Source organism: Cryptomeria japonica, chromosome 8 (assembly GCF_030272615.1).
Source record: "Cryptomeria japonica chromosome 8, Sugi_1.0, whole genome shotgun sequence".
In the NCBI taxonomy this organism is placed as follows: Eukaryota; Viridiplantae; Streptophyta; class Pinopsida; order Cupressales; family Cupressaceae; genus Cryptomeria; species Cryptomeria japonica.
Window position 1 is genome coordinate 555,908,425 of NC_081412.1, and position 13,531 is coordinate 555,921,955.

At 35.1% G+C, this 13,531-nt stretch overlaps 1 protein-coding gene across 1 annotated transcript in view; it reads right to left on the reverse strand.

Moving 5' to 3' along the window:
- Nucleotides 1-9,781: 9,781 nt before the first annotated feature.
- The window catches only part of LOC131067056 (uncharacterized), a gene marked incomplete at both ends in the record, with an annotated part of 28,497 nt that continues 24,747 nt past the window's right edge, over nt 9,782-13,531 (reverse strand). The window contains one exon of the mRNA XM_058001987.1: nt 9,782-9,798. Coding sequence (XP_057857970.1) covers nt 9,782-9,798 — 17 coding nt within the window. The remainder of the gene's footprint in view (nt 9,799-13,531) is intronic.

The following is a 13,531-nucleotide window of genomic DNA, read 5'->3' on the forward strand; positions in this document are numbered from 1 at the left end:
CTCTTATGAACAAATTTGTTTTGGATTAAAGCAAAAATTGGTTTTGAAGGGGTCCTGAAACCCTTTACAAAATTATTCTAAGAGGATTAGAATTAGAAAGCAACTTCCAAAACAAAATGGCCTACAAGGATAGGCATAGAAATTGGCAGCCAAAAAGACAGCAAAAGCCCATTCGGGCACAAAAAGATCGATAGTAGAAAAACCAAACCTAGACACAGAAAGAACCAACAACAAAAAACAACCCAATTACATTAGGCTTCTGGTGGTCTCTGTGACCTTATCCTCTAAGGCATTCATGGTGTCCACTACAGCCTGCATAGCATTATGATCCAAGTTCTAAAAGGCCACCTTCTTCTTCATGTTCTCCTGAGTCATGGCCACCTTCTTCTTCATGTTCTCCTGAGTCATGGCCACCTTCTTATGAACAAATTTGTTACAATTGTAACATACAACTTTTACATTTCTTTGAGCAACAAATGGATTCTTTCTATCGTACATGGGAGCAGATCTATGAATGTTTCTACGAATTGAACTTTTATGTCCATATCCATGACTTCTATGACAAACTACATTCTTATTTCTAGAAGAGACATCTTGATCATTCCAAGACCATTTTCTACATTCACTTTCTCTATGGCCATAACCATTGCATGAGTAGCAATAAAAAGGAGACTTGTGACTTAAAAAATTATTTTCCCAGTTGGGTGGAGATATTGAAAACTTGTTTGCACCATTCCTTCTTCCTTTGTTTCTGATCCTGGGATGCTCATTTGAAACAACATGTTCTAGTCTTCTTCCAGCAGAAGGTCTCTTGACTTTTCTTCTTGAGTCCTTATTTCTGATGTAGCCATCTTCATTCAGCTTACCTTTTCCTTTCAGATTAACATGATTCTTTCTTGTAGCAACAACCTTCATATTTATGTCTTCAACAGTAGTAGTCAAATCTATCTTCTTTCTTGGAGCATTCCTAACTGTGAAGGTTTGTTTATTACCATTATCACTTGCAAAGACAAAGTGAATTTCCTTCTAAGATGAGTCCTTACTAGTAGAGCATTGACCTTTCTCATATCCAACACCTTTAGTATCCTTGGAGTGCTTTTGTTTGCTCAATATTTTATCCAAAGCCTCAGTGCTTCCCTCATATTTAATTATTGTCTTGACCTCATCTTGGCACTTCTCAAGTTCTTTTTTGAGATTTTCCATTTCATCTTCTGGCTTTTGACACTCCCTTTGTTTTGTCTCTACTTTTGATTCTAACTCTTTGCATTTTCTCTTCTTGGCATCAAAATCTAGTTTTATTATTTCATTTATCATTTTAGCATCATCCACTTGTGATTTCAGATGAAGAATAATTTTCTCAGACTCTTCAATGTGTCTTCTCAATTGATCTTGTTCCTTTTCAGAAGACTTCTTGTAATTTTTATACTCTTTTCTAACATTCTTCATCTCATCAAGGGCACTTATTAACTCACTTTCAAGATCAACTTTAGCTTCAATTTATTCTTCCTCTTCATTGCTACCAAAAGGATCTTGTATAAAGGGTTATGATGTGCTATCACAACAAGGTGTTCTTTTGTCATCTTGTATATCTTGTGCCATGAGTAACTGAGGTTCATTATCATATTTATTGCAGCAACTGAGAGATCTTATTTTATCATATTAATATTTATCTTCTACATAAATCTTCTTGCTTCCACAATCTGATTCAGTGGTGCAAGGCTCTTCTCCATAGACTTTATTCATTCTATCCCATAAGCTCTTTGCATATTTGCATGTATTGAACTTTGAAGATAATATATCAAATAATCTACTAAGAATAGCCTTGAAGGCTTTTGCATTGCAGTCATGTCTTTTTTTGCTTCAGGGCCAGTAGGAGGGCTAGTAGAAGGAGAGTAACCATTTACTACTAACATCTAAACATCATAGCCTAAGGTAGACAAATAGACTTCCAATCTATAGCTCCAAAAGATATACTTTGTGCCATCAAACATAGGTGCAAGGTTTGACTCAAATCTAACAATTGTCCTCACAAACTAAAATCTATCCAAGATGGAGAAATGTTATCTAACCAGGAACCTAGAGCTTTGATATGATTTGAAGGAACACAATGGACAATTGAAAAGGGGGGCGAATCGTTGGTGATCAGTAAAAACTTTGACTCATAAAAGATCTAAGATTTAATAATAATAATATTCATAAAACAATGATCAAAGCTATCAAACACATGAGCACACACACATAAGAGGCAACCCATAAACAAGCACATATGAGGAAAACCCAGGGTTGGGAAAAACCTCGGTGAGAAATGTTGCTGGAGTCTACTGCTCCAATCCAACCTCACAGGTAAAACTGATTACTATTGGTATTTTAAATGTGTTGGTATTTTGCATAGAGATTGCATTAATGATATGTTGTCATTGATGTCAATTGAACCAGTAATGGTGTTCATGTTCTTGTTGATATTGTTGTTTTTTGAAATTGGCTAGTAACTAGTAAGAAGAGCTTTGTGGAAGATGTTGTAAACCGGTATGTAAAGTTTGTGAGTTGAACCGGTGAACCGGTGTAAAGAGTTAAACCTTTCTATGTAATGTAACCGGCAAACCCTATTAGTTGTTAAACCCTAACCAATCAAGTTTGATGGTTTATTATCTGATAACTGGGTAATGATGGAGACACGTGTGATCATTGAATGAGGATATGTTCAAATTATTTTGGCGCGTTTGTTTTTGTCTAGCAAAGGAGCAAAGTGGATTGCATCTAATGCACAATGTGTGATGAGTTAAAAAGTCTGATGAAGTGGTGATCATGCAACGGTTGGAATTTTCTTCTAGAATATGAGGAGATTGTCATGATTTCTAATGGTCAAGATTGTGTCAACTTGTTTGTAATCTCGATGATGAGAATTATGTTTTTGTCGTGTTACCAACCTAATTGATTTATATTTAAGGTTTATGAAGTTGTTGTAAAGGTTGTTGGCAAGATTGGTAGAAAACCTATTGAGTGTGTAGTTGTCTAACCGATGAATGGATCTACACTTTTAGTGAAGGAAGATTGAAGCTTAGAAGGATCTGATCAAGCAAATGTAGTGCTACTCAGACAAATCAAGAAAACCTGTTATTTTCTAACAATTATAGCAAAAGTGAAATCCCTTAACTAGGTAAGCTCTAACAAGCTTGGTTACTCATTAAATCCTCTAACAAGGTGGTCCATTAGCTTGGATTCTTAAATCCTCTAGTGAGGTTACTCCTAACAGGGTATTATGCTTTTCATCAAGGCATATTTGTAAATGCCTTAACCTAGTAATTCCTAACAAGACTTATTGTAAAGCTTTAACAGACTTGGCTCCTAACAAGGTGAACTTCAAAAGAGTTTAGATAGCTATCCTTGTGAGTCTTATCTCACCATGGTTTTTACCTATTTGGGTTTTCCATGTATAAACATTTGTGACAAGTGGTAAATTCTTTTGTGGTTGTGATCTTATTTGTTGATGTGGTTAATTTTTGATAAGGCAAGTTATGTAGAAGCATTGAGAGATGAATATGTTGAGTTATGATTAACCTTTGTTGATGTTTACAAAGATTGAAGTTGTTTACTATTAAAGTTGTCATAACAGTTAAACTGGTTGATGTCAAGTATTCTTATGAATATTGATCTTGACTGAGATATGTTTACTTTTTTTGACTGAGTTTGAGTTTGGGAACTTTGTGTCAATTTTTCAATATACTAATTCACCCCCCCCCCCCTCCTCTTAGTATTCTACAAAATATTTATTCTTTCATCATACCATGAATTACAATATTTATAACACCAACCCAAGGAGCACCAACCCAAAGGAGAACCAACCCCTATAGTTTATCAGTACCTACTCAAAGGAGCACCAACCCCTAGCTTTAGGAAACCAACTCAAGGAGAACCAACCCTAGCTCTGAGCATCCACTCAAATATTACAATGAGTATAGATTACAAATAAAAAATAAATACCTTGTAGAGAATGAATTTTTTCCACACCTTACTGATCTTCTTTCTTTCTTACCTCTTCTTCTCTATTCTTTTCTCTGTCTTCTCCCTATCCATTCTTAGATCTCTGCTCTCTTCTCTATGTTTATCTCTACTCTATTATGGTCGCTTGCCTATGTTGCACTCTCTTTCTCACTCACTAGTCTGCACACACTTCAGTCTCTCGCTTCTACTTCTCTCTATCTTCTACTTCATTCTTTTCAATGTCTTCTCTTTGTTATGATTCTTAGCTACTTTGGGTCTCTTCCATACATCTAAACATTATACATGGAACTCTTCTATAGTTTTAGGTCTCCACTAACATCATGTTATTGACACCTATGTGGTCTACTTCTCTATGACCCTCTTCGCTCGGTTTCATTCCTATGTTTTGCAGAGCTCCTCTTCTTGCACACTTTCAGCAACTACAAAAATAGTACTGGATGCAGTACTCTATTTTTTTTTATCGACATCCCCCAGCTTGCTTTTGCTAAAATAACAATCACATCTGCAGCTGTCAAATCTCATAACATGTACACTATTCTTGATCATCTTTGAACCTAAAGGGTTTTCTTCCAAGGATGGATTCACAATCTGATCTCCTCAACCTCTAAGAGATCATGTCTACATATTGATTAGATTCTCTATACACTTCACATAGATAGATAACTGTTCATAATAAATGTATTCTCTTGAAAACCATTTGTATCGACATCATACTTTGGGAGTTGGATTACTGTACTTAGTAACCTTCAGTCTGGTAGATTTCCTCAAGCCTCAAAATTATCAACAACTCTCCCTGCAACAAGATGGTAATTAAATGTTGCTACATTCCTCCTAGTCTACTTTGCACTTTCATTAGTAATTTTAGTAATCTTCATCTGTTTGATGAGATCTGATTATCTATCTCTAGTTCACCTCAAGCCACAAAAACAACCTGCAGTGTGATTGCCATTAATAAATTCTTCATCCTCTATCGATCTTCCCTGAGGAGATTGACAAGAACCTCATGATGATCTCTAAAAGTACCAACTTCTACATATCTGATTCGTTCTCTAACCATACTAAAATCCACCATCACCAACTTCTGCATATTGGATTTCATTCTCAACCACTTCAGAGCCACAAGTCTTCATCTTTGACATCTAAAACAACTAGTCAAGCTCAGTCAATCACCACGTAGAATATTTTAACTATTTGCATGCAGTCATGTGGCTAAAATCATCTTCTTTAGCATCCAAGTCACTTGGTCAAGCCCAATCAACATCGAATCATCATCAATGTGGATCATTAAGTCTATTGACAGACATCCTTCACATCAAAAGTCTTCTTAATTGTCATCCAAGTCATTTGGTCAAACTTGGTTGACCACAATGTGGGTTTCTATATCTATCAAGCTACTAACATGTAGAGTGAAACATCTTTGATGGCCTTAAACTATCTCAGCAGGATGTGCATCATCTCTTATTTGTCTTACCTAACAAGGGTTTAATCCTTTGTTCCTTGGCATCACGAGATATTAGGGGACATATCTCCCTTCCCCTCATGTTGTCCCACAAGATCATTCTTCAATTACCTCTTTAGTTGCAGGATGGCGAGAGACTCATCATTTTTCTTTTTAACTTTCTTTGCATCTTTGTTCACATGCTTATTTTACCCACGCGAGCTGGCAGGATGCACTATTTTTCTACCTCAACTTATCCCATGGGACCCACTTTCTATCCTTCAGTAGGGTGCGGGAAAGCGGGATCCTTCTCTCGCTTTACTATCTTTTCCTGCATGACCATCCTTTATCTTACTTAGCACCACGTGATAGTAGGAGCCTTCTTCTATTATCTTCATTTATCTCGTGCAATGATCATCTTGGTTTTCTTAGCACTGTAGGATAGCGGGATACATATCTTTCTTCTCCTTGAGTTACCCTACATGAGTATCAATTCTCCTGTTTTGATGTCATGGGATAGCGAGAAGAACTATTCCTATCTTTTTCCTTTTAATGTCGCATGGTCACCTTTCACATGTCCAACATGTCACAGGATAGCAGAAAGAATTCCTTACTTCTATTAGGGTTCCCATAGATACTGAGAGGGGGGGGGTGAATCAATATCTGACTGGTAATGTGATTTTCTTGAAACAGAACATGCAGAACATAAAGTAACAGTATATCGATATGCAAGAATTAATGTAATTAATAGAATAAAAAACATCCACATGAAAAGAACACCATAACACAAGATGTTTAACGAGGAAACCCGGTGTGGGAAAAACCTTGGTGGGATTTGTGACCCACAATATTCACTTACTGGCCAATAAGAGAATATTACTTACAATAGGGGCCAGCACATGCAGGAAGGCCAACTGCCTAGAGCACACTGCTCAATAAGAAGTCACACTAACTTATAATGAGGATTATACAAATCCAATGATCTGTACTACTTTACAATAGCATCTTCAATGCCAGATTCAGTAGCGGTTCTTGCTCTATTCTTTACATATACCCTTGACCTATAATTCACACATTAGGTCTACCTAATAATTTTCTTTATGCTTCCTATCCATATACTACAAATGTCTACAATGATCTCTTTTATATATAAGAGTCATTTTACAATTTGCCAAGTCGGCTTACAATAATAAACAAAATATTACATATCAAAAATCATGTCGGCCTCTGTGCTGGTATACATATTTTCTTCTATGCTGGTGTAGAGTGATCTTGCTAATGTCGGTGCATTGTCTTGCTTGAATAATGCTTTGCTGGTATAATGTCTTGCCGACGCCATAGGATTGCGAGGTTGCCTGTGTAATGCTTTGCCGGTATAATGTCTTGTTGGTGCCATAGGATTGCAAGGTTGCCATCAATGACAAAACCTTCAATCATACACAATGTCTCATTGGAGTGTCCATATGCCAACAATCTCCCCCTTTGGCATTAATGGCAACACTCATGAGAAATTTCAAAAGGATATCCAAAAATGTGTAGACCAAAAATGTTACCAAAAATGTTTACCAAAAATGTGAAAGCTCCCCTTGAGCATATGACCCCTATGTTTTGAATTTTCTCATCCTACTACTCCACCTTTGGCATCAATGACAAAGGTTAGTAGAGTTTGTAGTTGTACCAATCCATAACATCAACCTTGTAGCTGGGTAGTTATTATCTAAAGAAGGTCTCCCAAAATTAAATTTATGCCATCCATAAACTTCTTACTGTCTTTTATTGTTGTCTCAGTTGTTTTTACTGTACTGATGAGATACTGCAAGTGCTCTATCGGTGTTTTGCTTCCCTGTGTTAATGCCTCTGAGATTTCCTTCCACAGAGATGCTAAATAGTCCAATCTTGGACTTAGTTTAGATCTCAAAATTTTTGCCTTGTTTATTATTTTCTCTTTCTCTCTTTCCAATTTGAGCAATTCTTCCTCAAAATTTGCTATCTTCTCTTCAAAAATTGATAATGAATCAGGTGAGTTGACAAAATTGTCTGCAAGTTTATTTATCTCATCATGCGCCTTGCATATTTTCTTGTCTACATCTATAGTCAAAAAGTTTGTCTTACATGTATCTTTGTACAGGGTGAACTCACAAAGCTGGTTCCCACTTTTTTGTACATCCTGATTTTTGCTGAAATCATACATTTTTTAGAAAATATAATGATTTAAGCTTTAAGAGGTCCCATTTTAAGTAATTAATTGAAGAGAGTTAAATCAAAGGCTCTTAGATCAAAATTTCTTGGATATAACCTCTCTACTTCTAAATCATACTTGCAAAGGAGTCTCCTTTGCATCTATCAAATGCTGATAAAAAACCAATTTTACATTAGCTTTTGGAGGGTCAAATTAATTCATTTAATTTTTATTTTTTTAAAAGTATTTAGTCCTTATTATAAGCTTTCCAAATAGTATAACTTTTAATATATTTAATTTCATTAATATAATTTTATTTTATTTCTTATGAATGTAGGTTTTTCACCAAACATGAACTTCTTTGTTCAATGCATTGGGAAAAATAGTAAACTAATTCAAAAAAAATCTGAAAAATATCTATGCCCTAGGTATTGATGTTTTCTTTCTAACAAAAAAAAGAAAATTCAATTTTGATATATATAGAACAAGTTATGTGTTCAAACGTACACCTATATCTAAATTATAATTAGTCGAACTTCAAAACTTAATAAAATGAAAAATATTCAACATATCACTATCAAACCAACTGCATGCCCTGGGTATTGATGTTACAAACCAAAATTCAAAAGAATTAAGCATTTATCATTTATAAAAAAATAATTATGCATTTCGGGATACACATCACTCTTAAAAAATGTTGTTTGTTGTAAACAATTACCTTTTGAGGGAGATGGAAAAATCAATAAAATTTTATTAAAACAAAATTGAAAAAAATATATTTAGAATCTACAAACAAGATGTTAAAAATCACTAGTTTATATCATCTTCAAATTCTTAACGGTTTAAAAGTTATAGGTGTCGGAAAGTGAAGGTTTTTTTCAAAATATTCATATAAGTGTCAAAGTTGGTCAAAAAGTGGGAACCAGTATTGTGAGTTCACCCTACAGGTTTTTCTACTCTTTTAACAAATTACATAGTTCTGGTAGAAGTGTGTCAAATTCCCTGTTACACTTCTTTATTCCTTCCTCAAAGAATTTCTATTTCTCTTTTTCTACAATTTCCTTTACAGATTCTACCTTTGTTTGCTCAAAATTTCTAGAAATATATTTACAAAGTGTATCCAACTATCCTAAAGAATCTTTATTGTCTATATTACAATTAGGAGCTATTGATTTCAAAAATGGACTTGAATCATCTATTGCTTTATAAGCTTGTGAGCTATAATCAGTTATTTTCTTGATAGATTTAAGTAATACCTTAGTCACATTTGATGGTGATCCAACAAACTGAGTACTGGTGGAAGTGACCAAGCTAGTATTGACCTCTAGTAGGTCTATTTGTGTCTACATTTTTTTAAGCACTGGGTTGCCTGCATCATTTCTTATTGCTGGCATCTGTTCTGGAGCCTTTAGCTCTGTTGGTTCCTTTGTTTGTGTTCCAGATTCCATCTTTTTCTTTGTATCTGCTGCCGGTTGCTCTATATTTCCTATTACTGGAGGCTCTTTGAATATACATAATTTATCTGTTGTATCCTTATCTACCACTATGTTGATCTTTTGAGTATCAACATTCATAGTATATAGGACTTCAGGATTAGGATTATTATCCTCTGTATCCATATTCTCAGCTACCGGTTGATCTTCTGTAGTTGTTGTTTTTATCGGTGGAGTATTTAAAAGAGGTGGGGGTAAGTTGTCTCTAATCTTGATACTTGGTGGTCCACCAACTTTACCTTTCCCTTTATCCTTCTGATATACCTTAATAGGCTTGGGATTCCTATATTCTTCTTGTTTTTCTTTTTCAACCAAAAATATGTCCCAACCATTTTCTGTTTCCTCTGAAACCTCTGTAACTCTACCTGCCATCAGTGAAATTTGCCGGTGTGCAGTGGAAAAAACTGTCCAGTTGGCCTGAGCTATCAGATCATCAATTTCTTTAGGTGAGTTTATTGGATATACTGCAAGTAGTTTTTCTATTTTAATTTTCTTATCCAATTCAATTATTCCTTGCGTTCTGGCCTCAAGTCTTTTGTATAGTTCATCAGGAATTTCATTTAAGACTTGCATCAAAAAAAATTTATACATGTCCATGTGTAATATTAGACTCTCCTCAACTTGTCCTTTCTCATCATCTGATAGGGTGTCATAAATTTTCCCTATTTTCTTCAATTTACCTTCCTCTATGATCTCATTCAGTAATATATCAAGAGGGGCCAAGTCTGTGTTTGTATTTTTCTTCTTTTTGGGTGTCAGCTTCTTTTTAGGTGTGACTTTTTTGACCAGAGATCTCATAGCTTGTTGCTTCTGCCTTGTCCTTCTAGGTGAAGGAGTGGTTGCCGGTGAGGGATCTCTTTTCCTAACAACTCTTTTAAAAGTTGCTAGCATATATCCTTTTGAGGAAGTACCTACCGGTGATAGATGAGCTTCAGGTTGTTGGGCTGCCAACTCATCTTCAGTTATCCCTGTTTTCTTTAATATATCTTCCTTTATAGCTTTTACTTGTCTGGATCCTTTCCTCACAAATGCCTCAACTTTCTTCACTCTCTTCTTAGACTAAATTTGACTTTCTATGGTCTCAGAACTACCAAATACTTTTTCCTTTGGTTCCCTGGGTGCTTCTAGAAGTGCTTTAGCATAAGTTTCAACAATATGATCATCGGTCTCATAACCCATCTCAATTACCCAAATTGTTCTTGGGATGACTACTTCCATCAAGATCTCATCCTTTTTAATTACAAAACATATATCATCCTTGTATTTGTTCACAATTTCCTATGATAGTCTGATTCTTTTGTTCATTCTGACCTTTAGTGCTTGAAAATACTCATTGATATTCTTTTCCTTTTTTTCACCCATGTTGTTGAATAGGTCTGATAATTGTTTTCCTACTAGTATGTTGAATCCAAGATTCTTGTTGCCTATACCGGGAACCTATTTGGTTATATGTAGCATTAAGCATACAAATAAATTTCCAAATCTAAAAGTTCCTTTCTTATCCTTTTTTATTTTGCCTAAGTTATCAATCAACTCATCTTTTAACCATTCGCAAACATCAATTTTCACATTTTCTTTTACCATATCATGAGCACTCTTAATGCATAAACTGGAAACTAAGTTGAGTCTGTTTGCATGAGTTGCTTTGTAACCTAAAATCATGCTAACAAATATAACATTTATGTCAGTCACATCATTAACCCTTAGAGATCTTTTGTCTGATGTTGCACCAATTAAGTTCATTACTAGGTCATTGGAGACCTTCTTAGTCTTGTCGGGTCTGCTACCGGTGGAAGGTAACCCTGTTACTACTTTCACAACTTCCTTAGTAATTTTGTGAACTGAATCAAGCCAAAAGAATGAACCATGTACCCTTCTTAAATCTATCCTAACCACTTCCTTTGGAAAATTAGGAATGCAAAGGATTTCAGTGAATCCTAGGGTTTCAACAACTTTATGTTCAGGTTTCACATTTTTAGAATTGTCACATATAACAGACTTATATATGTTTTTAATTTCTTCATCACCTAATTCCTCTATGTTGCAATGAATATACATTCTAGGGTCTTCTGCATATACAACACCTTTTGGAATTTGGGAAAAAGCACCTATATTGTCATCTTTCTTAGCTACCTTGGGAACTAGTTGAAACATGGGCCTAGGGCATTTTATAACTTCAACTACTGTAGGGTTTGCTATGAATTCAGGTGTAGAGGAGGATGCCATGATGATAAATACCTTTTTTTGCCTTTGGATGGATTGATTGCTGAAGTGCTTTGCCTCTTTGCTCGGAATGCCTTAGCTCTGGAGATTTCGCGTTCTCTGAAAGTTTGAATTTACGGTGAAATGAAATGGAGCCAAAACCTTATTTTATAAAGTCTTTTCCACTACCTACCACATTAATTGCTTGCCGGTAATGTATTAGCTTAACTTTATTTGCCGGTGATGAGTGATTTTCAACTTCTTTTCTCTAACCGAGGGAATAATAGCACATGTGTCATTAGATTTCCAAACCCTCAAGATAATTTTCTTCAATTAGATGAAGAACATCTTGCCGGTGGAGCATTGCTCTATCCTATCGGTGGAGTATCACATTGTCCTACTGGTGGAGCATTTGTTGGTTCTACTGGTGGAGGAGTATCCCCAATATTTAGATCATCTTTTCTAATCCATTGCTTTGAGAATTCTTACTTAACCTCTTCAACCTTTTCTTTACCTTTCAAACTAGTACTTTTGTTGTCTACCAGTGTACCTTTACTTCTACAAAATTTAGCAATAGGACCAATCTTGTTACATGCATAACAAGTTACATTATTTTTTTGAATAGCTTTCCCATAACCTATGCTGGTTTGTGTTCCACATTGATTTGATAAATGTCCAAATCTTCCACAAACATAACATCTTACATTCATTCTGCAGTTTTCAGAGTTATGACCAATTTTGTTGCATTTGGAGCATTGACCGATGGGAGGATTGATATTCTGATAATTCCTAGATCTACATTCATTTGCCCTATGACCATATTTATTGCAGTTAAATCATTTTCCATTGAATTTGTAAGTATTATAAGGTCTTATTGGTTTGTTGTGATCTTGGGTATTTGCAGTACTGGAGCTTTCTCCAACTTCAAATCCAATTCCAGAAGTGTCACCTTTGGGTTTTTGATTCTTCAATAAGGTACCAAGTTCTTCTAAGCTTTTCTTGAATTTTTCTTTGTGTTGATTTGCAGTTTCCAATTCCCTTTCCAAGATTTCTTTTTGTCTCATTAGTTCATTCAAGTCATTCTGAGTATGCATCAGATCTGTCTTCAACATGTCATTTTCATAGCTAAGTTTTGTGTTCTCATTTGCTGCATCACTTAGTCTTCTGGTCAATTCTTCTTCATTCTTCTTTCTGTCTTCAATCTCTTTGCAAAATCTCATAGTCATATCTTGCATTTCATTTTTTGTTGTCATGATCTCTTGTTTCAATTCGCTTATCATATCATTAAGTGATTCCTTTTCATCATTCTCACTTTGCAATTTTTCACAAAGTTCTCTTCTCTTATTTCTTGTAACAGTAAGATTTTCTTGAAGTGCCTGAATAATATCCTGAGCTGCTATTAAATCATCTTCTAATTTGATATTTTTCAACTTCTCTACATCATAGTCAGTAAGATCTCCTTCAAGTTGCTTCATCAAATTTTCCATCTTTACCGGTGTCAAGATCTTCCTCAAGCTGTTAGGCTTTTGAAAATAGAGGACCAAGCTCTGATACCAATTGTTAGGGTTCCCACAGATACTGAGAGGGGGGGTGAATCAGTATCTGACCAGTAATGTGATTTTCTTGAAACAGAACATGCAGAACATAAAGTAATAGTATACCAGTATGCAAGAATTAATGTAACTAATAGAATAAAAAACATCCACATGAAAAGAACACCATAACACAAGATGTTTAACGAGGAAACCTAGTGTGGGAAAAACCTCAGTGGGATTTGTGACCCACAATATTCACTTACTGGCCAATAATAGAATATTACTAACAATAGGGGCCTTCACATGCAGGAAGGCCAACTTCCTAGAGCACACTACTCAATAAGAAGTCACACTAAATTACAATGAGGATTATACAAATCCAATGATATGTACTACTTTACAATAGCATCTTCAATGCCAGATTCAGTACCGGTTCTTGCTCTATTCTTTACATATACCCTTGACCTATAATTCACACATTAGGTCTGCCTAATAATTTTCTTTATGCTTCCTATCCATATACTACAAGTGTCTACAATGATCTCTTTTATATACAAGAGTCATTTTACAATTTGCCAAGTCGGCTTACAATAATAATCAAAATATTACATATCAAAAATCATGTCGGCTTCTATGCCGGTATACATATTTTCTTCTGTGTCGGTGTAGAGTGATCTTGCTG